Here is a 23,950-nt window from a genome sequence, read left to right on the forward strand (position 1 = left end):
CTGGCCACATTTTTTTACTGATAGCCAAGACCATGGCTAAGGTGTGTTTCTAGGGCAACCCTGGGGAAACATCTTCAAACATTCCTTGCGTGGCTCAAACTGTCTGGAAGAGACCTTTTCCCAGAAGTGTGAATTAGCTTCCCCCTCGTGCTTCATTCTGAATCACGGCACTGCGCAGAAATGACCAACCTCGGGTTTAAAGAAGAAACTAACGGGTCTCAACCCAACATCTGCTCACACCTCTGATTTCAGGGAGAAGGTCCGAGCCTTGCCCCCAGAACATCAGCCTCTGAGCAGTCACTTCAGCTTCTGCAAGGGGCCTGTCTCCCTCAGGGAAATAACGGAGTCACATGTTTTGGGTGGAATTTGGAGTTACAGGCAATCGTCGGCTCCCGGGGTTCTTTCCTCGGCCCTAACACTCACAGATGGAGATAATTTTTTAAGTGAGGTTAACACAACAGAGGTTCCCTTCTTTGGGGACGTCACCCCCCACTCCCTTCCTGGAAACGAGGATGCCTCCCGTCCAAAACGGTGTCCAGGAGTCTGGCTGTAAATGGGACTAACTTGCGGGGCAGGGTGGCCATGCCGGGAGAGGGGACGCCCTCAGAGGCGGTCAACGCGGAGGGTGAGGGCGGCACACACGGGGCTCACGCACGCGGGGCGGCCCAGGGACGGAGCACATGCGAGGCGAGCGGCGGATGGTTTTGTACGTGTGGATGTCGCCCAATCAGCTCTCAGAGGAGCGAGGTCGCCGGGGACCCCCGCATGCACGGGCGCCCTGCGGGGTTACTGCGGTTAGTTTCGCTTCCGTGATCAGTGCGGCCCGTGCGCGTCTCAGGCTGTGAAATAAGCAAAAATTTGCCAGCGAGGAGAGAACGGAACGCCTGTGACTCCCAGGGCAGGTTTGAACGGGTGTCTGATTTTACCGGGGAAAGCTGTGAGCAGAGGCTGCCTTGTCTCTTTACGTAAGTGAGAAATGTTTCCCCAAGGCTGTGACAGTCACAGTATTAACTAACTATTTTGTCACTCCTGTGTGCTTCATTAGGCTGTAATTTCATTTCCTTTGCCGCAAGGGTCAATCGTGTGCTTCTCGATCACGGGGAGATACCGGTCACGGTAACTGTCAAGTGAATTTTGCTTTGATCTTTCTTCCCTCCTGTCCAGGGGGGAGGCCCACTTGAAAGTGATGCCTCGGCCATCACGGCCATACTGGTCTCATTCCAAATTCTCAGATCTCTTATTTCAGAAAGTTCTCAATCTGCATGAATTTTATGAAACACTCTTGTTGGTTTCAAGCAACAGCCTTTGGTATCGACACGTTTCTCTTGGTGGTGTGTTCAAGGTTAGGTTTTCATGGAGCTGTGACATTTTAGAGCAACTGTGGTTTTTAGAACTCCTGGCCAAAGTTAAGCAACAGTCCTATAAAGCTCATTTGCAACATTGCTTTCTGGGCATCAATTCTGATGAACTATCTGGGAAAAATTCAAGTGTGCAAACTGCTGTAGCTAAAGTGATTTTACTGTGGATAGCAGTTTGTACGGCCAGATTTCGTGGAGCAAAATATTCAACTGAAGCCTGTCATGGTATCGGATTGTCATGTCAGGGCTGTGAAGGATGATGAATTCTGGATGTGCATTGAGAACAAGAGGAAATCTCTCAAATGGCTTCGCTTAGGAAATCCGAAACAGGAAGAAATGAGTGGGCCCTACGCACTAGGCTGTGGTCCCAGATTTATTTCACTAATCAGAACAAAGAGCTTTACCTTCTGTTCACCAGCGTGGACGACATCATCACCACCATGCAAGCCACATGACAAAGTCACATGATACGCACGCACATGATTGGTTGAAAGGAAAGTGGAGGAGATCACATGGAAAATACAAAAAAATTAAAAACTGATGTAAACAATGGGCAGGGAGAAAAAATCAACAACAAAATCACAGACTAAATAAAAGGAGAAATTAAATCAAATTAGCAGCATATATAGGAAACATTGGGAGGGCGGTCAAACTGCCCGGAAATAGACGAATTATAAATCATAAAGAGCATTTGGTTAACGACACCAAGTAAGCATTAGATACAGCAGCAACACTGCATATTAATACCACATCGAGGAGCATGTCAGCTTGTTTTGAAAATGGGGAGGTGTCTCTGTCAGGACCGAGGTGCCAAAGTCAATCCCGGGGGACTGCTGAAGGAGAAAAAAAGGCAGGTTATTTCTTCACAGATTCCAGAAACGTTCTCGGCATCCTTGGGAAGCAAGGGTAATGAAATGGAACCTGGTCAGGAAGGGCCAGTCCCATGACTTTTAAGGCGCAGACTGAGTGCCCTGTAAGAACAAAATATCACATGACGTTAGGAAAAGTCATTTCACGTTTCTTTTGGTGCAGCGAGGAGGGGGACATGGGCTGAGGGAGGTTAAGTGGATGCAGGCTAGAGAAGGCAGCCAGGGACTTCCTCTCAACTTCTCTGGTCATCCCCACCCACGTTATCCTAGGAGCCCCCATGAGACACCCCAACCAAGACGCAAAGAAGCCACGAGTTTCTTCTCTATGTCTGTGAGCTGGCTTCATTTGGTTATACTCCTTAGTTTGCTGTGTTTTTTAGATTCCACATGGAAGTGGTACCTACCATATCGGTCTTTCTCTGTCTGACTTATTTCACGTAGCATAACGGTTACTAGTGGGGAGAGGGATGGGGGAGGGCAATATAGGGGTAGGGGATTAACAGCTACAAACTATTAGGTACAAAATAAACTATAAGTAATATAGCCAATATTTTAAAATAAGTATAAAGGGAGTATAACCTTTCAAACTGTGATTCACTATATTGCACACCTGCAACTTCTACAATATTGTACAGCAACTATACTTCAATAAAAAATTTAAAAAGTAACCAGGAAGCAGTATAATAAATATTCTAATGAAATTTAATAAAAAGAGGCCAGTGCAGAAAGGGAATAGGTTTCCTCCTGATGGTTGAGACAATGGCTCTGTCAACACTGAGCACCAGAGACTGAGCCCCCGGCCCAGTGAACTAAGAGTGTGACATTAAACATGTGCTCGGGCATCTTTGGTTAAAGCTTAAAGTTGTCTCTTTAGACTTGTGGCTGAATGGATAAGACACACATTTGATTTTCACAACAAAAAACCAGTTTTCTTATTTGGATTCCCCTATATTCCTTTTTGTCCTATGTTATGTTTACATCTGATCTGTTAACTGAATGACTCTGCCTCGTCAATGGCATTTTGGGTTTCCCACCTAAACTGTCACAGGCCAAGGGGTGTTTTGGCTCTTACCAGTTGAAGCTAAGAGAAAAGTAGGGCAAAGAGCGCAGGTGAAGATACCTTTCTGCCCAAAGCGCATCACTGTTTACAAATAATTCGAGAGAAATGCTCCAGTCGAGGCACGTGGTCCCTTGCCGCTGTGAGCTGACTGAGCGTTCACTTCTTACTGTCTGACACCGCACAGGGCCTGGGACATTCCAGCCAAGGGTGCCCTGCAGGGATCTTGGACAACTGAGCAGATTCTCCTTTGATTTTACTTAGGATTCTCCACTCATGCATAATTACGAATGGCTCAAAACACACACACATTAGCCAAAACAGGAGACACTATTTCTATTCACCCTTATTGACTGATGATCGATGGATTTTTGGATGCTTTTGAGCTACTCCACTGTTAGTTCCGCTGCAATTCACATCTGCTACATTTTGCCTTACGGTTGAGAAATGTGTTCCTGCTAAATGCAGGCTGCTGCCCAATCATGACCATCTTTCCTTTATCCCAGTATCCACTGGGACCTACAGTTTGGGTCGGCAGTCAAAGGGTTGCAAATCAAAAAGACTCAAACTTTCTTCCCTTTGGATGTCGCCACTAAGCATTTTATCTGTGAGCAGAAATGTCTGATGTTTAAAAATTAAACATATGTCAGGGGAGAAACACCTCATTTCTCCTTAAGGAGAAATCTGGATCCAAGATTGTGTTTTACTTCCAGTGTAGACCGATCCAACAGCGAGACACCTTAAATATGACCCGAGTTGTGCAAACCGCATTGTGTAGTCTTTCCCTGCCACGCCCGGCACATGCTCTGCACCCGAGCTGCAAAGGACAGGAGCATCGCTGTTAGCAGAAGAAAGGGGGCTGTTAGTTTCACTCCTTTCCCAAATGCAAAGAAACCCATCACCTGAATTAAACCCACGGGAGCACAGTTCACTGTCGCCTGCTGTGCTCTGCTGACAGAATGAAACCTCAAAAGCATCAGCAATTAAAATTCACTGCAGCACACACACACAGAACACCAAGAAAGCAGACCCTTAGCTACATTCTGCAGGAGAAAAAAAGCCATTTCACGCAACACGAAGAAACTCTTCTCTTCTCCGTTCAATTATGCATCACAAACCTTGGCCCAGGGAGTGGAGCGGGAGCCACACTTCGCATTCCTGCTTTCTGCCTTCTGCTCTGACTGCTCTGAATGGGATGCACGTCATTTCTCCTGTGCTCTCAGAAATACGATAAAATCTAAATGCACACAGCTGTGGACACCCCATCCATCGACGCCCCGCTTGACACACAAGCTCACTTCATTAGTGAATTATAAAGACTAGCATGGAACCTGTTACAGGTTGTGATGACATGTAATGTCTTCCATGATGGAAAAGAGGGTACAGCCTGGCCCTGACCCATCAACGGATGAATTCCAGAACTTTCATCTGGACTCTCAGCACACACACTTGAGAGAGCCTTCCTATGCTTTTCCGAGCCATCATTTCTTCTAGAAGGAAGGAAGGAGGCGGCCTTCGAGGGGAGAAGCCTCGGGGCACACACTTCCTCGCTCTGGCTCTGGGGAAGACAAAGGAGGGCAGGTCCTCAGGGAGCAGTGACTCCCTCCTTCCTTCCTCTCTGTCTTTCCTAGGGGCAGCCAGCTCCTCCTATTCCTTCTCTTGTTCTCAGTCTTCAGCTGCTTCTATTTTAGCATGTGTATTTGTGTGTGTGTGTGTGTGTGTGTGTGTGTGTGTGTGTGCGCGCGTGCCTCTGTGTGTGTGTACTTCAGACAGGAGGGAAAACAAAAGCTGGGAAGAGATGCTCTTCTTTGGGCTTCTCAGCGTTCCTCTAATCCTTTTCTGTTTTTAACTTGTGGGTAAATTTGGAAAAGTCTCCTCAGGCAAAGAGTTTCCTTTAAATAATCGCCCCCAGGTCTTTTGCTCATGCTGGGTCTGCCCTCTTGGCTGGCAGAGAGCATGCTTAGGGAATCACGCCAGGCGGGGCGCCTTCGTGCAAGCACAACACTCGTGGGTGGGGAGCCAGGGGCAGCCCTGGGACCCAGGAGTCGGTCCTGCCACCTGCAGCCGTCTGCCCAGGGTGGCTGAGCTCTGTACTCACTGGATGGCTCTGTGGTGGTGAGAGCAGGAAGAGGCCAGGTTGCTATGGAAACATAAAGGATGGCAAGGGCACAGAAAGGTGAAAGAGAGAGATAAAAGATAAATTTATAAATAAATATATATACATACATGTCTATACATATATGTGTGTATGTATATTAAGACATCATTATAAAGAAAAGAAAGAGATGGAGGAAGAGGTACTTGCTCATTTCTATCTTTCCTTAACTTACCAGAATGAATGTAAATATTTTAAAGAGATTATCAGGGATTTTGCTAACAAATTACAGTCAGGCAGCAAGAAATGCCATAACTCTCATTTATTCTAAGTATGAATTCCAGTTACTACATGCTGGGCACTGTGTTTTGTGTTTTTCACACCTAATCTTTAATTTTCACAAATACCTACAAGGTAGGTAGACACTATCCTTTCTTTGAGAGATAAGCAATCTGAGGTTTGGGGCGGTGGGGTGACATTCAAGGTCATGGAGCTGTATTGTACATGGAAGCAGCAGAGCTGGGATTCGAACCTGGACCCAAGCCTGAGCTCCTGCTGGTCCAGGCCACTGCCTGGAAGGCACTGCATGGGGTGGTGGGTCTGTTTCCAAGTCATACTGATGCCACAAAGGGCTCTGAGCTTGGGGTTTGGGTGACCTTCCAGAAGCCCAAGATGCAGGGCTTCTGACGCACCAAGGGGACGTGGCCAGTGGGGCGGTCCCGCCTGCGGCACCGTCTGCTGCTCCGAGCACAGGCTGGCACGGAACGCTGGGTCCTGCTCAGCTGCTGTCTCGCTTTGCTCTTTCCCCCAAGAGAGCTGGGTTCGTAACTCCAAAGAGTAGGGAGCTTGGGGTTTCTCTACCCCCCAGGACTCAGGCAAACAAAAGGATGGGGCAGCCAGAGGAAACAAGATAAAGGAGGGAGGCTCAGGCAGGGTGACAGCCTGAGACTGGCCAGGCGACATCACTGCTAGGCTTAGGTACTGCTCCCCGGGGGACAAACAGCTCGATAACGCTAGGTTTCTTATTGTTTGGGGAGGAGGATGACCGCTTCTCCTGTTTTACAGAGAAGAAAAACCAGGCTCCCTCGCAAAGGGTTAAATAATTTGCCAAAGTGCCTACTGCCAGGCACATCGGCAAGCAGACGCTGTTTCTTTTCCCACAAATATTTACGAGAAACGTATGCATTTATGGAGAAAGCAAAAGCTCCAGGCCTCGCGATCTAATTTCAACGTCTGGATCCAACTGTGCCAATTAAAATGAAGGGTGAAAACACAGCGCCCCAACCATTTCTTATGACCCTGCAGCATAGACATTTTTCTTGGCAAATTCCTTTGGCTTCTCCGAATAATCAGCTCTGTAAGAATCCAGAGGGCAGGGCTGGGCCTGCGACAGCCTCGGAGAGCCTGCCGGTGGGGCTTTCTGTCCAGAGCAATGCCGTCCACGTGCCTCCTCCTGCGGGGACAGCTGCCTCCCGTGAATCTGAGTGGCCCTGTGCCTATTTCTCTTCTCATTTCTTCTCTAAAACCCTGCGCTGCTTTCCACCAGCAGAGGTGAATTATCACGGGGGGATAACGCGAGGCAGACCCACTGCGGCTGGTGGAAAAGCAACCTGCGGAGAGATGGATGAAGACAGTGATACTCACTATGTGGATGAGACAATGGAACAGGGGTGGAGGAGCTCGCAGGAGCCGCTGAGGAAAGAAAAATGAAGGTGAAAAAAAAAAAGGAGGGGGAAAAAGACCACTGAGGCACACAGATACTGAAAAAATTGGGAGAGGCAAGCCGGGGGAGTCAGCAGGAGAAGCTGAAGTGAGTTAAAGTGGGAGGGAGAACTCCGTGCATGAGAACAGGTGGCCAGCCAGCCGGCCGGCCTGGCAGAAAGCAGGGCTCTCTGACTTCAAACCCGGAGCTCGTGCACCTGCCAAGCCCTGTGGTTCAGGTGAGGGGCTGGGCCGGGAACAGCTGCAGAGGCCGCCAACCCTGCCTGAGAACAAGCAGCCAGCTGAGCAGCCCCAGCTGTCTCCATGGGAGCAGGTGTCAGGAGGGACAAGAACCTCGAACCCAGCTTGAAGTGAACGAGCAGAAGAGGAGAAAGTGAATTTGGCTTTGGCGTTGCACGTGTCTTCCTGTGCTTATATGTGTGCGTGTACCTACACTCGTGGCACGTATTTATAACAAAACCTGTGTCCCTCACTCTCTGACTTCAATGTCCCAGTGAAACAGAACAACCATCCTACTTAACATTCGGGACCGGGTGAGGTCAGGACTGCTTGGCATCTGGATGGCACTGGAGCCACGGCCGCCCTCCAAACCCTGTACAATGTGACTCCCTGGCTGCCGCTGTGTGTGCAGAGGGCAGAGCACAGGAATGTCGAGTCTCAGTCTTGCCCTCCGAGAGAAAGGGAACGTTGAAGAGATCAGGACCAAGCAAGTGATGCTGACTGACTTTCAGCACCGGGAATGATTAGAAACGGTGCGTCTGAGACATTTTGGACACTTGAGGGATCTTTAGTTTTTACTTGGTGAATATTGACGAGTTGTCCCATTAGCTATCACAAACACAGTTCCCTTTGAGAGCTAGATAAAAATGTGGAAAAACATCATTGTATCTCCAACATTGCCTTGACACTTACGGTTGGGGCTTACTTTTATCTTCCAGATGAGGGGACCTCATTACACCATGCGAGGACAGTGTCACTGGAATCAGACAGGCTACTGACTCATCATGACCTGATGGCCTAGTTAATTTGGGTAAGTGTTCTCTCTCTCTGTTTCCTTCTATTTTTTTTGGCTTGAATCATTTGCATTATTGTCCATATTATTCCGATAAAGGGATGGGGTTTTATGTGCTTTAACTATAATAGACGACAATGCCTTTAACTTACACTTGTGATGTGCCATCTAGGGGGCAAAACGGGAAAACAAAAATCTCAAGAATGCCTCTTTTTAAAGGTAGTGACTCACTCGTAATCTTTATGCCCTGAAAGAATTCGTCTATTTCGCTTCCTGGTACAGAAGCAAATGAAGAGGTAACATCCGGGCAATGAAATTCTGAAGGTGTGTGGTTCAGTCGTGGAGGAAAGAGTCATGATACATGGTCACATCATTCTTTAGAACTTCAAGCAGCCCCGATAGGGAAGCAGCCCCTTGCAAGGCAAAAAGAGGTCGTGAGATTTCTACCTAAGAGCTTCTTGACAGCATGCAGACACCTGGCCTAAAAGTACGTGAAACAGGGACATTTTCCCAGGTCGGATTTCTGGTCGTCCTTCTGGAGCCACAGCTTCCCTGGCCATCACAGAACAGAGGAATCTCCAAACAGGTAAGCCAGGCTTTCTCACTGGGCAGCTCTGAAGCCAGGTCCTTGAGTTATCTGTGGCATTGGCTAGTTTCATCTGCCCATCCCTGCTTTGACATATCCATGCCCCTGAGTGTGGAGGAGTCTATTAAGGAACCATGAAAGCAACCCCACTATTGACACACTTCAACGAACTTGAAGTGATGAGCTAATGGGAAGTGCACTGGCTCTCACCTACGCCTCCCAACCCAGGGAGCCAGCAGCATATACTCTCTGTCCAGGGTACCAGCTCCTGCTGGCCCTGTACTGCCTCCTCCCTGGAGCGGAGGGTGCACGCAGGGCCCACCTCCAGTGCCACAGGAGCAGGCCGTGCACCTGCACCCCAGCGTTTTGGGAGGGGAAGGCACTCTCCATGGGCGAGGTGAGGCAGTGCCCAAAACCAGCGCCCCTGGTCCTTGGGCTCAGTGTAAGCCTGCAGCCGAACTGATGGCTGGTTTTATTTAAGTTCAGGCAACCTTGGTGTCTTTCAAGGAATGGGAGTGAGAATTCAGCAGAGGTCCTTCCTAAAACTTGTCCTCGCTTCCTGGCAGCAGTGAGTGGGTTTGGTCCTGACAGTGGAAACGCTAGCATCTTCCTGCCAACTGTATCCTTTTTCAGGATGGTCTAGGCACAACAGGATAGCCCCTGGACTAGGCCCTCACTTCCGCAACTCTAGGAAGGCTGTGAGGGCGCAAGGACAGACCGTAAGAACCAACTTTAGTGAGAGTATAATGTTTCTGCGTGTTCCTACGGGTTACTGCTCACGTTCTAAAAAGGAACATTCAGCTCTAAGACATTCTCTTTATGTAAAAGAAGTTTTCCTTTTTAATTCTTTAAATCATAACTTTATGAGATGATTGAGAACGCGGACTTTCCATGCTGCTAGCAATGCCCGCTGCTCCATCATTCGTGGTCAGCTTGGAATGGAGAACCAATCCGACCATTCTCCAAAGGGCTCCCTGGGCTCTTGGTTAATTATCTGCTGTCATACCGGCAGATAACAAACAACAAAATCAAGAGGTCTCCTTTGTTAAAAAAAAAATTAAACATTAACTTTTAAAATATAGCATCTAGTGTAAAAATTCTCACCTTAAAGGCTGAGCTGGCAACAAAGGAAAACCACTTGTGATTTTTGAAGTCCGAGACCCAGTTCCCCCGATTGAGGACTCACACCCCTGGTACTGGTTAGACTCTCAGAAGGAGCCCTCACCCCAGCCTTCCTCTCTGTGATGTAACTAAGCGGGCCTCCCTCTGCTGAGAAAATCCAGACTGGGTTAAAGGTCCAGCAGGAAGATGCCCTCAGGCCCAGAGCAGACAGCTGTCCGTCCTACCTGACAGCTCCACCCCCCACCCCATTCTGACTCCTTCCAGAACCGGTTCATTCAGGAACCAGACAGGGGATAGAGGGCACTTGCTTTAACTCTCCCAACGCCTACACTGAACTACTTAGTTTCCGCCGCTGCTGAAATAGTTCTGAATAAGTTTGAAAAAGATAAGCCTCCCTGAGTGCTTTTCAGGAGCTTTTTATGAAAAGTGTGCAGCTTTCTGAATACCTTTTCTTCTGAGCCTCCCTGGGTGGGACTCCCCCCCAGGATGCTGAGCTCAGCAGACGTGAAGCTCAGGGCATGTCCGCAGGCCAGGATCCACCCCAGCCTGCTGCCTCGCATCCCTACTTGTGGACCGTTTCCACGATTAGGGTGTCCTTCCTCGGGAGAATCACCCCCGTCCCTGCGTTCTTGGCAGCAGAGTTACTAAACAGCCGGTTAGTTTTCCCCAGCGGGGAAATTCACGTTGCAAGGACCGTGAATAGTTACCAGCGCTGAAGCGGAGACGGACCAGGACTGGGGGGTTTACCGCCCCTGCAGGGTGTGCGCACGATTTGAACTCAAGTTCATGCTGCTCTTTACAACTGCCCTGGCTGCCCCTTCAGACGTGCTAGTGCCTCCTAGGTGCCACCGTGACAGACAGAAGAAGGGGCAAGGAGCGCGCTCTCGGTTCTTTCACCTCCTAAAAACAAATGTGAAAATCCTTCCGGGTGCCTGTGCCCATGAGGGGAGCCTGCATGCAGGCCGGCTGAGGCCGTGGCCACTCTCCGGGCACCCTGGCTAAAGGCGACGTCATGCTGCAGCCTGGTATTCAGACAAGCCTCTGCAGACTTGCACCGCACTTGGCTCAGCAAAGGTGGTCGCAGGGTGACTGTCACACACAGGAATTAATCAGTAAAGACAATTTCAAAAGACACAAAAACTGCATGCTCTAAAACAGGACGGATGTTAGCCTCTTGGAGTCACCTACGGACATTAATAAGAACAGAACTAGACTAAGGTCAGTGTGGTTAGGGCTCGGACAGCGTCATCTACTGCAGCCTCTAGGGGACGAAAGGGACCGGCACTAAATTAAAAACTAGAACTAGCAGAGGTTAACGCTCTAGGAACAGGTAATGAGGTATGAAGAGGCACTTACGTGGAAGAGGGCTATCTGCATATCCCATGGATGGAACACAGACGAAAAGAAAAGACAAGAGACAGACCCAAGAAAAAAAAAAGATGTAAAAGAAAGGAATAGGATCCACATAGCACACGGAGCTGGAAACGCAAATTATCAAATTACTTCAAATCCAGAAAGAAGCAATTCCTGTGGGAGGAAGATGAGACAGGCTTTCTAGTTCTGGGAAGAGATAAGGGGGTGGCTTTGCAGGCCCCTGGCTTCAGAGACAAGAAAGCAAAGGACTCCCCCGTGTGCTTTGTCACTGCAGGAGTCAGAGGGGGCCCAGGGAGCTCCGTGACCACCGCGGGAGCTTCTTCGGCTGGAGGCACTCCCCGCCCTCTCCGGGCAGTAACTGTGGAGGGACAGGACCAGAATGGAGCTCGCCCAGAGCCTGGATGTGCGTGGGAAGGGAGGGGAGATGGCAGACTGGCTGAAGGAAAGGGAGCGATGGAGGCAAACAGAGATGCAACCCTGGATGGGATCTGGAAGAGTCGACTCTCCTGAAAGAGGCCTTGACGGGGGAGACCCTGGCTGTGCTCCTGGTGTGGGGACGGAGGCGCAGCGGGGAGTCAGAGGCCTGGGCCATATTCCCCTTTTGCCTTGCTGGGGTTTTGCCCCTGCTCGTACATCCCACAGCATCTCCATTTTCCTCTAACTGCATATCTGCTGCATCAAAACCCCTCCCTACTAATTCCGCCAATGGTCACGGCTTTTACCCTCTTCTTTCAAGTCACTGGGTGCTTGGGGCCTTGGTGACAAAAAGCAAATCTCCCTAATCCCTCCCCACCACACTGCCACGATTCTCCCTAGTGTCTCTAATAACGTGTTGGTGGCTTTCCTCCCTGGCTGTTATTCTAACAAACTGGACCAGCTGTGATGACAGTGTCACCAAGCCCCTGGAGAAGGGGAGGACAGAGGGACTGGGCACCAGCCATCACCGAGGGCCAGAGAGCTAGGAGGTGGGGCCAGTGGGAGCAGAGGGATCTGGAAGACAAAAAGCTGTCACCTGAACACTGGCCAGCTCAGGGTCACCCCAGGGCCCCGAGGGGAAGAGGCCGGGCAGTGGCTCTACTTACGGACGGGCTGTGTCTTGAACTCGGAGGCGGTGCTGATCTCTCCCAGGCCCTTCCCGTTGAGCGCCGCCAGGCGGACCGCGTACGTCGTCTCGGGCTTTAGGCCCACGATGGTGACGATGCCCTCCATGCTGGCTGTCGTGAGAAGATGAAAAGGGTCACAAAGGCTGAAAGGGCTGTTGGTAAAGTGGTGGAGCTGCGGCGGAAAGACAATACGGCAGGTCCTCAAGGAATTAAGCATAGAATTATCATTTGATCCAGCAACTCCACTCCTGGAAATATGTACAAGAGAACTGGAACAGATATTTGTGCACTCATGTTCACAGCAGTGCTGTTCACAATAGCTGAAATACGGAAACAACCCAAGTGTCCGTTGACAGAGGAACGGATAAACAAAATGTGGTCTAGACATGCAATGGAATATTATTCAGCTATGAAAAGGAATGACATTCTGTCACATGCTACAACACGGATGGACCTTGAGGACATTATGCAAAGTGAACTATGCCAGGCATAAAAGGACAAATACTGTATTACTCCACCTACATGAAGCACCTAGAATAGTCAACAACATAGAGACTATTAATAGTCAACTACGTAAAAAGTAGAATGGTGGTTACCAGGGGCGGTAGGCACAGTGGGGAATGGGGAGTTATTGCTTAAGAGATACTGAGTTTAGGATAATGAAAAAGTTCTGGTGATGGACAGCAGTGATGGTTGTACAGTGATGTGAATGCACTTAGTGCTACTGAACTGTAGGCTTAAAAATGGTTAAAATAATTCATTTCACGTTATATGTATTTTACCACAATACAAAAGGTAACTAGAAAGAATAGCTGGCTGGGCACACTGTAATGTGGGATCCATCTGCCACAAAGTTGGTACGAGTTTCGGAGGGAAGTCAGGGAGGTGAAAGGATTATTTTCTTTTAGCTCCAACCCTGATTACCCAGGAAGTCCTGCCAGCCCTCGCCAAAGCTGCAGGAGTGATAGGAACTTCCTGGCAGAATGAATTCTCAGTAAAACTGGGTTGGAAGCTACCTCTGACGTGCTGTGATACTGTGTCCCCGCCCGTCCCCAACTCTGCCCTCATTTCCACATGCCAGGCAGGGATTAAACATTTCTGCAGAAACAAAACCTACATCTGAGTTATTCCCAGTAAACCCCAAAGGGAGAGTTAGACATCAATATATTCAACCTTCAGGAAAAGACTCTCCGGGTTCAGAAGCTTCAGATTGCAGTCATCGCAGGGTCATTTTTCAAATCTTTGGTCTGGAAATATATCATAGGACTGATTTAAGAGCAGACCTGTCCTGCAGGCTCTGCTTATTTGGTTATTATCATAATTACACGGCAGTCCCTGAATATACCCAAGCAGGACTGAACAGGTGACAACAGAGAACCCGTAGCCCATGGAACCCGAGTGTGCAGAGCAGGAGTGGACGGGGCTCACCTGCTTGTGCACCCAAGCAGGGCTTCTGCTTGGAAGGCGGCGGAGCTGGCCTCACCTGTCCCGACAGGGTCATGAGAACAAGATTCTGAAGTCCCAGGGGACAGAAGGTCAACAGTTCCACAGGAGGCATGACCGCACCCTATTTCTGGGGGAACTGCAAAGGTGCAGCAGCATGGGAGCATGGACAGAGTGGTGGGTGGTGGCACCTGGCATCCCCCAAGAGTGCGGAGTGGTTTGCACACCCAGATGGGCAGTCAGGATGCCAGGATCTGGCAAGTGCCAGGGGTGAGTGTGTGCCCAGCCCAGAGTCATCCTTCCAAAGGAAACCCCGACTCTTCCCAGCTTACCTTCTTTGGCATCATACCACTTGGAGTGCCACACCTCCTCGCCCAGTGCTCGCCACTCAGCCTTGTACTTGAGGATGGGCACCCCACCGGTGGCCTCGGGCTCATCAAACTGCACCTGTGCTGTGCTGGAGTACGGCTCCACCCCGTCGATGGAGGGTGAAGATGGGGTGTCTGCCGGGAGGAGACAGGTGGAGACCCAGGTGAGCCTGACCCGGCCTAGGATGTAACTCCCAATCATGAAGCGTGTCTCTCTCATTTCTTTTAACTCTTGGGAATTTGGTCATCTGTATCCTGTCCTCCTGGCCCATCTCCCCATATTCTCTTCCATCAGGCCCCATGTCCAGATCCTTAAGTCTCCATCAGCTCCCAGCCTCCTGACCCTCTTGGGGGTGACCCTCACCCTCTGGTCATCACAGAAAGTCAAGAAATGGGTGGGCCAGGCTGAGGGCGGTCCAGCCGTAAGGGGCGCTCACCTGCTTGGACAAGGATGAATTCCAGAGACTCCTGTCCGATGCGATTCACTGCGGTACAGTTGTAGTTTCCAAAATCATTTTCAGAGTCCGGGGTCACCTTTAGAAAGAAGGAGCTCTTGGGTTACACGGGGTGGCCGCAACCTCAGATCCTTATTTACTGAACTCAGTTCTCTAATTGGGAGCCCAGCCTTAACTCAGAGAGGAGAACAGGAAGGGGGCCAGGGGAGAGGCAGGCTGCCTCCCAGGCCCCGATCTAGCTCCAGGGAGAGAAAAGGGGCCGGGTGGAGGCTTCCTTTCCTCCCCGGCCAATGGCATCCCTGCTCAGGATGAGCCAGAGATGCCGGAGGGAAGACTTCAGCTGCGTCCACAGTCAAACTGCGCCCGCTCCACCCTGTCCCCGCCCCCCACGCCGTCTCACCTCCAGGTAGCTGGCGGAGGGGGTGTTGTAGATCTTGATGTTGCTGTAGTTGGAGCTGGGCAGCAGCTGACCATCTCGGAACCACGAGATCGTGGCACTGGGATAGGCGAACACCTCGCAGGTGATGTTCACCTGGTTCCCCTCCCAAGTGTACACAGCCACGGGGCCCTGCAGCTTGGGGGCATCTGCAATGAAGGACAAGGACCTTCAGGAATTTGGCCACTATCAGGGAGCCCCACACACCCGTCTCCTGGCCCTGGGGGGACAGGTGTGCCCCGAAGCGGAGCCGGTGCGGGGACACAGCAGAGGTCGGGCCGTTTCCCACAACCTGCCTGGTGCAGACTCATTAAGAAGCCTGGGAGGGTGTGAAGAGGTGGCTCGGGGACAGAGCTTTGCAAAGGCCTGGGGCCAACTGCCATGGGACAGGTCCTCACGACCCTGCCCGGCCCTCCCTGCCCCGCATCCTCCCACAGTTTTCCTCACATTGCACTTCGAGGTACATGGACTGGGAGTCCTGGCCGATGGTGTTGCTGGCAGTGCAGACGTACTCTCCCGCATCTGTGTACTGGATGCTCTTCAAGGTCAAGGATGACACGCGGGCGTGGCTACGCACTACCATGTGCCCGTCCAGAGTCTGCCAGGAGGGAACGGAGAGCGTCAGGGCCCGGGAGACCAGGCCGCCACTGGTGACCGGTCTCACGTCTCTCTCCTCTCTGTGCCCATGTCTAAGGCTCACGTTAGGTACCAACTAGTGGGGAGGCTCCGGAGAGCACCCTGGGAACTTGGGTGTCTCCCAAACAGACAGGGGGACTCAGTTTATGTCAAACAGCCTAGGCTCAGTGCCTAGATTGGTTTGGGAAGGACAACCAAGGTCCCCCAGATGCCTTTCTCTTGCGTATCTAAAGGGACGCCAAGACCCGGCCAGCGGGTTTTGCAGCCGCAACAGCCTTGCCTCATGAGACTCTGGGAAGCCTGCGCCCCCGGCCTTTCCTTGCAGCCCCTGCCCGTCTGCCCCTTCCTTGGTGCCTGCGCACGTAGTGGGGAATCTGAATGTGCCAGATGTAAGAAATTATACAAGAAATCCATATTTCTGAAGATGCCTCACTTTCCTGGATGCTTAAAAGTAAAGTGATGTCATTCCAGAAAGTCCAACAACTCAGAGCTCAGGAGCTGCTGGGCTAGAGGTGAGCGTAACTGGACGCCCTCTCCCGGGACGGTGGTGCAGGGAATCCCATGCAGTTCTGGGATCCTGGACACCGCAGCCACCATCTTTTTTAGCCCTTGATGCTAGAAGCGGTTCCTGCGTGTCTGGAATTACCATGATTGTTCAAGCAGGGAATCAGCATATGATCCCTGGGCAATGGGAACGAGCGTCTTTCCAAGGGGTTTCCTGCCTTGACACACTAAGTAAAATGGCTGCTGGCCTGGGAAGGGTCTGGGCACGTGGCCTGAGTTCAGATCCTCAGGGAAGTTGGTAATCTGAAGCAGGAGTCCAGCTCCTGGTAGGCTGGGTCACACTCTTGTGTCCAGCATATGACAGTCTACAGAGATGGATGGGGGACTGCCCTGCATATGGCATCCATTATCCCACGGGGTTGGGCTTTTAAAGAACGAAAGAACACCTGCCTTCACGTTCTTTTGAGAAGCCGCTTAGGAAGCCCAAAACCCCGCACTGACGTGTTATACAGAAGCCTGTCTGAGAAGCTCAAAAGCAAGACACCACTGTCCTTGTGAGCAGCCTCAGATCTACCCCAAGACGTCCCTTTCAGCTCATCTATTTCAGTCACTGAAGCCCCAGCACATTTCATGTGTGGAAGCCAGAACACAACGGCTGGCAAGGAGGCAGAAGAGCCAAGCCAAACCGTCACCACGTACTGCAGCGTGGGTACCAGGTGCCCATGGCTCTCGGCCCCCATTTGGCTGTAAGTCTGTGAGGCTGACTGGCTGAGAAGCTGCACCCCAGGGGATGTTACACCTTAATGGGAGATGACATAGCAGGTGTGGAGGACAGTTGTTGAAGACACTGGATCCTGGGACCTCTTTTCTTGTGGGTGGACAGGGTCATGCTGGTACATCCCAGTGGTGGTGGTCACGCATCAAACAAAATCTTAACCCATCACCTAAACTACTGGGATCAGGAGCGTAAAGTCATCCCTGCAAGTATCTCTGAGGGCTGACCTGACCACCTTGTCATTCCTGTCTTCCCGAAAGACAGAAGAATGAAGGCAGAGGGGATTCAAAGCCTCCCCCGACCTTTCCGGTTATCTCAGTGAGAACACAGCTTCAGCCGACGGTGACGTGAGCCAGTGACTGAACTAGAATTCCTTGTCACACAGCCAGGACTTATCCTGGGGCTGCCACCACCAACCTGAGAAACCGACCAGACTCTTTTGGAAATCAAGAGAGCATTTCCCTAAGGAAGCACTGCTTCAGCAAAAGGTGCAAAGAAAGTCATGTGTGTAAGAGCAAGACACTGACAAGTAACAACAAAGTGAGGCATGAGCAGTTTTTACTCAGAATAATCTAGAAAACGCTCAAAGAGAAGCTCAGAAAGCGGTTGCATTGACAGACATACTTTTTTTTTGGGTCTTATATCTGGTCTCTTTGTCTAAATTTCTCTATGTGGAATATTTTTCTCATTTAATGTCAACAGACCGATAGGCAGCCTTCCATAGAGAATCTGATTTTGCAGTGGCTCAGGACAGATTGATGATCGGATTATCTGCCAAATGCCCCGTTCTCCTTCCGAGGAGATGCAGTCAGACTCCTGTGTGATCGGACCATCTCCCTCTGGAATGCTTTACTCTGGTACCAGGACAAAGTCAGAGAGTGCCGCCTACAAGCCAGCCAGACCACAATTCATACTGACGGTCCAGACTCAGGAGGAAGCAGATAAACTCTGGGCACGAATGAAAAGATCATTATAGCAAGAAGACCCTGTTTTGCAAACAAAAATAGGGACGAAGGGCAATTATAATTGCTCTTCTCATCAAGACAATTTTGTCTCTCTTCTTGCAGGTAGAAGTCCTAAGGCTTTTCAGAGCTTACAGAATGAAATTGGCTGTAACCCAAGCCTTCTTTTGAGCTCATCTGGACTTAACCGTCTTCATCTCCAACTGAGACAAACAGGAGGGAACGGAACCCCTGAGCCCCAGGGCGGCCCTCACTTGAAAGTCAATTACGTCTAGAGCAAGATAACGTTAAGATAAGGACACTTCTGAGAAACAGAGAGAGGTGTCTGCTTTCCTGGGAGTAAACCAATTACTTCCACTAATAATAATAATTCTCTGAACATCTCCTTAATGCTCCCTGATAAATCTCAGCTCCTCCTCTTGCTGGGTCTTGATCAGAGTGACGGAGAAGATGCACAAGGCGAAGCAGTATGAGAGCTGTCGCTGCTCAGAGTGGCTGATAATTAACCCTTCTTCTCTCCCTTCCCCAGTCCCGGTGGGGCCGTGACAATGAAACACCGAGTCTGCGACGGCACTAAGCGATTCCTGGGTCACGGGGGGAAGTGTTTCAGCGAGGACGTGCACTCAACCACAGTCCCTACGCCGGGGAGGAGGGGATGGTACAAAGAAAGCTCATAACGGACTAGATTTGACGACAACAGGGCTTCCACGTGCAGAAACCACCATCAGTGCCCGGAGATGGGCAGTCAACTTTTAAATATTAAACAGCATTCAATAGTTATAGCCATGACCTGAACACATGAGTTATGTGTTCTGAATAATGATCATTTCTGAAGACTAGGAGGATAGGTTCACTTAATTAAAATACCATCTATAGAATTGTCATATTCTACATTTATAGTATTACGCAATACAGAGTTCCACCTGCAGAAGAGGTAAAGGCTATTTTGGGGGAGGCAGCTGGGAGGGTACTTATGTTTGTTTGTTTATTTATTTATGCATTTATTTTTAATGGAGGTACTGGGGATTGGACCCAGGATCTTTTGCATGGCATGCTAAGCATACACTCTACCACTAAGCTATACCCCACCCGCAAAGGCTACTTTTTAGAAAAGTATTTCTAGATTAGATTCTTGAATCTCATCTGAAGCACTATTGTTATTTCACTCTCTGTCATTTAATCACACAAATCTGTGAAAAATGATAGGCATGATCAGATGGTGGGTCCTGGTGGGGGAGGGTGTAGCAATTAAGATCTAAGGATTAATATCTAGCTTCAGTTTTCAAACTGAATCCCACATCCCCCAAACTGAAGCAAGTAGTCAGAAAAATTTCAAAGGCTAAATGCTACTGACTTAAAAAAAAAAAACCAAAAAACCCAGAACCATTTGTGACAAATCATTCTAATCTCATAAATTTAATGCTCTATAAAAGTAACAAATGACCTGAGAGATGTCATTTGCATTGCTTCCAGAGGAAATGTGATGTGGTAATTTACCAAGACCGATCATGATAAAATAAGCAAGCAACAAGATGAGTTGAGCTGGAAAGGTGAGGGCTGAGTGGATTTTTAGATCACTAACTCAGTGACTTTATGATCCAGAGCCACGTCAACCAGGTGAGAGTCAAAAATTTTCATCATTTCAAAAACGCCTGGCGTGGGAATTGGGGCCGTTTATTTCTCTAAGTATAATTGCCTGGATGTGATTTTACCAGCTCCAGCAAGAGAATAAGACCCAGTTTTAGGAAATCATAAGGGTTTGTTCATCCACTCCCAACACAGCTTGCTTGCTCATCCTAAAATGACACTATTACTAAGCGATGTCTACCACTATTGACCTATTTCTTTCGTCTAACTAAATTACGAATTAGTTTAGCATGTCTGGTTATTAAACCGGAACGGTGGGTTAAACTGCAACGCTTTCAAAACTAAAGTCTGGCTAGTGGTCAGGTAAGCTATACCTCTTGCTTCTCTGGTCGAGTCCACGAAGCCTGGAGAGAACAAGATATAAAACACAACAAGAAAGCAGTAAAATTTTACAACATGTTGCTTTAGAGAATCGACGTTATCCCACTGCATTCCGTGCACATGCAGTTTCTTTTTAACTCAGAACATTTTCCGAGGCCCTCTTTCAATGGTGTGTTTATTATTACCCCCTTTTGATTTAGGATATTTAGTTTACGTTCAGCACCCCCCCCCACCTCTTATGCACATTAAGATATATAATTCAAAGCCTTTCCTAATCTTTGGAAGACATACATGTGGATACCAGCAGACATATTAGACTGCTCCTGTTCCAAAACGTCTTGAAGACTCCTTGTGATATTACGTGACACTACTATTTCTAACCACGCCATCTAGAGATACTTAGAGAGTAGGTCTCCTCCCTTGGACTTTATTGGACAGCTTATCACAAATACACTAATGCCGTTTTGCGCTCATGCAGTTTATAGCTCTCTGCATGCATCCTATTAAAAATCAAATTTTTCGGTAAGAGAAAAAGGAACAAAGAAAGGAGTAGAGGGGTACATTAGGAGTGAGAAGTATGCCCTTAAGACTATGGGTCAGGAAGCTTTGGGGATCCTGGACTCTGAGTGCCCTAGTGGGTACCAGCCAGTTCTTAAAGGCAGAAGAACGTCTGGACGACACGGAGGCTCACATGTGCACCGTCTCCATCAAACATGACATTCACAAAGGAGCGAGCCAACTCAGGGACAGAGGGGGTTTGGGTATCTTCGTACCCACATCAAGCTTTTTAACTTATCCAGCACTAGGAAATCTACTCTGCTTATAGTTTTTTTTTTTTATGATTTTGTGCTGGGAGTCAAAAACATCATACCTGCAGCTATTCTGTATCAGATGGCATGACTGCCTGATTGTCCCTGATGTTCAGATGGACAAAGGATAGAAAAGAGGCCAGAGGACACAGCAGTGCAATCCCGGAGATGCACATGGGTTAGCACACATTTAGTAAGAGTCCACTAAATGCCAGGAGCTTTTGTGAGAAATGAGGATGGAAATGTTGGATTACGTCACAGGATGCTGGTGTGAAGAAGTGACAGAGGAACATGCAGAGAGCAAAGTCATGGTGGGCCACACGTCAAATGTGGTTGCTGATTCCACGTCACTCAGAAGCTTGTCTGTCACATGCCAGGGCTGCAGGGATCAATGCTCAGGGACTGTATCACAGGGAGCTCTCTGTTTTTCAGATTTGACTCTTCTTGTGTCTCTCCAAATCACCATGGTTTTGTGGCTTTTAGAATAAGTAGGTAACACAATATTTCTAGTAGGCTGACCTTCCACCTGGGTGCCTGGTGAGCTGATACAAGATGCCTTGACCCTGATAATTTGGTGAGGCATGTGGCTGACTTTAAGACCATCTGATACACAGATATATACACTTACACATTAGCATGTGGCTAGTAATGCTCCCAAAATTGTTACTTCCAGGTTTTTAAGAAAAATATTTGCATGTTTTATTATCTACACACAAATCTGTAGGAATATGTATATATAAACTACAGTGAAGTGGTAAACACTTATCCCAAGTATTTCCTGTTATACTTTGCTCACATCCTGGATAAACCAGACTCCAGTTGTTCAGTTCAGGTCCCTTTTCCAACGTTTAAGAGTGGGTAGCTCATTTGTATTGAATGAGGAATTCTTCCTGGTGAAGAGAAGCTCCAGTTTCCAATGAATCCAGAATTTCAAAAGGCTTCTCTCTTTTTTTTTTTTTTTTGTGGGAAACTCTGTTAACTCAGGATTTAAGGTTCATGAAATGCCTTTCACTTACTTAGATCTCTTCTGATCTCAACTCTTTGCTCCTCCCCTTCTCCTGAGACATTAAGGTTTCACATGTCTTTCTTTACCAGCCTCTTCAAAGGCAGAGAGATGTTCAAATGAGCATACAACAGAATTGGTCTGCCAGGGACAGAGTATGCAAATCACCACCCTGGGGTTTCACTTTTTATGTACATGGTGCCTGGAATTTAGCGCCATTCACTGTGGTTTTTTTAAATACCTGGCAATCTTTCAAGTGAGTCTGGATAGGATGAGTAATAAAATGATGTGATTGCTCGAACTTTCTTTGTATCTGTAGCATCACAATGACCTCCAAACACATCGATGAAACTGACCGGCTCTGATGTTCACATTTTTTGTCAACATATTAGCGATCACGAAGAAATGGATTAACTTTCAGACAGGTGATAAGCTGCTCTAGAGATCTTAACGATCCAAACTTAACCTAGCTATTATCAGCTGTTGAGTGAAACCAACCGAATGAACTGAAGCCTAACAGATTGGTTATAATCTCAAATGAGTGACTGGACTAAATCTAGAGACATTATCAAAGATAGGATGTGATTTTTGGGGCTCATTGTATTGGCTTTTACTTTTTTTCCTTTCTTTTTTTTTTTTTAATGGAGAACATCAGTGTTCCATTTGAAAGTCACTGCAGGTCTCTGGTTGAAAGCCTCTTCTCCCATCTTCTCTTAAAAAGGATTAATACCAGACGCAGCTAAGCAGGGAAGCAGAAGACCAAGCTGCTTTATTTAATTAGGTCCTACTGTCACCAACTTTATTAAAGGAAGCACCGAGCCTTCCATAAATGTCAACAGAATCACGAGAGACCACCATGGCATTGTGTGCTCTCCCTCAGGGAAGCCCAGGCAGCATTCTAAGGGTTCTGTACTTGACCTTGTCCCAGCCAACTTTTTTTTATCACGAACTTGGGTGAAGATATCTCAGATAAGCGTTCACACAAGGTTGGAAGCAACAGCTAATACAGATGCTAGATGGCAGCTGCATGGGGAACGGTGAATTGCTTGCCGTTGGGTCTTGTGCTTAGAGCTGAGGTCACCATTGACTGCTAGACCCCCCAACGCACATAAATACAACAGGGAGCCCACATTGGTTGAAATGCCTTGGACCCCCAGTCCTCAAAGGAGAGTTCCGATGAAAGCCAGTCCTGACTGGTCAGAAAGATGGACTGAAATGGTCGCTCTCCAGCCAGGGAGTGTTTCTGCATGGGACATTTTTGGTAATCACAATGATTAGAGATGGTTACTAACATTGAAAGGGAAGGGACTAGTGGTGCTGCGCAGGACAGTCCCAGTGAAGAAAAAGTCTTCCCCAACTGTCATGGTGACCCCACTGGGAAATGCTGGGTTGCTACAAGCACAACACAATGTTTAACAGAAATAAATATAAAATTCTACATTGTTGGCTAAGCAATCAATTGCACAAGAACAAGATAGGGGATATGTGGCTTAAATGCAGCTCATGCCAAAAAGACCTGGGCGTTTTAGTTGACCACAAGCTCAATAAGGAAAAAACTGAAGGAGGAAACTGCTCAAGGGCTAATGCAACATTGACTTCATTACTGTGTCCAGGTCAAGGGAGCAATAACCCTTGGACGACTGCATTAGCTATACTAGGCACCACAAACTTACAGGGGAAACCAGTGAACTGAAGCTTTCTAGTACAGGACAACTAGAAAGGTGAAGGGTGTGGAAACCGCGAGATGTAAGAAATAGTGAAAATAACTGTGTGTGTCAAAGGGAAGAAGAGAAGACCTACTAAAGGAAAATTGAAGAGCTGGTAATGGCTCTCACACAAGGCCCGAGTGGCAGAGGCTGGAAAGGCTGAGAAGGGGCAGGGCAAGAAAGCAGTGCCCCTGACCACTGGTGTTGGCCACCTGCCCTTAGAGGACTGAAGCTGCCACCCTTTGATCAGGGGCTAAGTGACTTTCTGGCAGGGAGACTAGATAACCTCCAAAGGAAGCTTCCTTCCAACCTTCTCTGATTCTGGCAAGTTATGAGAGCCTTCTTTCCCTTCCCAGTAGACACAATCCTCTATTTTTACTGATTAGCACATGAACTTAACTTTAAAAAGACTGTTTGCTTCCTCTCCTACAATCCCGTGACTCTAATAATCTTGATACCTCATTATATACAATGCAGCCTCAGACGGAGGAGAACCTGAGGACCAGTAGCTGAAATCAAAGTGAAACTTACTATCTGGAGTCCAACTGGCTCATGAACAGGTCATCTGTGTTTCCTTAATTTTTAGT

General features: G+C 48.5%; 1 protein-coding gene and 1 long non-coding RNA gene across 9 annotated transcripts in view; one reads left to right on the plus strand and one right to left on the minus strand.

Annotated features, from left to right (window-relative positions):
* The window catches only part of NCAM1 (neural cell adhesion molecule 1), a 294,609-nt gene that overhangs the window by 27,170 nt on the left and 243,489 nt on the right, over positions 1–23,950 (minus strand). For all 5 annotated transcript variants that reach the window (XM_006207809.4, XM_015242229.3, XM_072954135.1 and 2 more), the window contains exons 9-13: positions 15,448–15,598; positions 14,965–15,149; positions 14,547–14,643; positions 14,074–14,244; positions 12,278–12,409 (exon numbers count right to left, since the gene is read on the minus strand). In XM_006207809.4, the coding sequence (XP_006207871.1) occupies positions 12,278–12,409; positions 14,074–14,244; positions 14,547–14,643; positions 14,965–15,149; positions 15,448–15,598 (736 nt within the window). The remainder of the gene's footprint in view (positions 1–12,277; positions 12,410–14,073; positions 14,245–14,546; positions 14,644–14,964; positions 15,150–15,447; positions 15,599–23,950) is intronic.
* Positions 758–21,958, plus strand: LOC140691191 (uncharacterized). Of its 4 annotated transcripts, none has more exons than XR_012066738.1 (5): positions 758–965; positions 8,040–8,131; positions 8,368–8,699; positions 9,181–9,318; positions 9,568–9,780. It is a non-coding gene; the product is annotated as an uncharacterized lncRNA (long non-coding RNA). The 4 variants fall into 4 exon arrangements; XR_012066741.1 differs by having other exon boundaries at positions 9,207–9,318; XR_012066739.1 differs by having other exon boundaries at positions 758–902.

The sequence above is a fragment of the Vicugna pacos genome, chromosome 33, assembly GCF_048564905.1.
Source record: "Vicugna pacos chromosome 33, VicPac4, whole genome shotgun sequence".
Classification (NCBI taxonomy): domain Eukaryota; kingdom Metazoa; phylum Chordata; class Mammalia; order Artiodactyla; family Camelidae; genus Vicugna; species Vicugna pacos.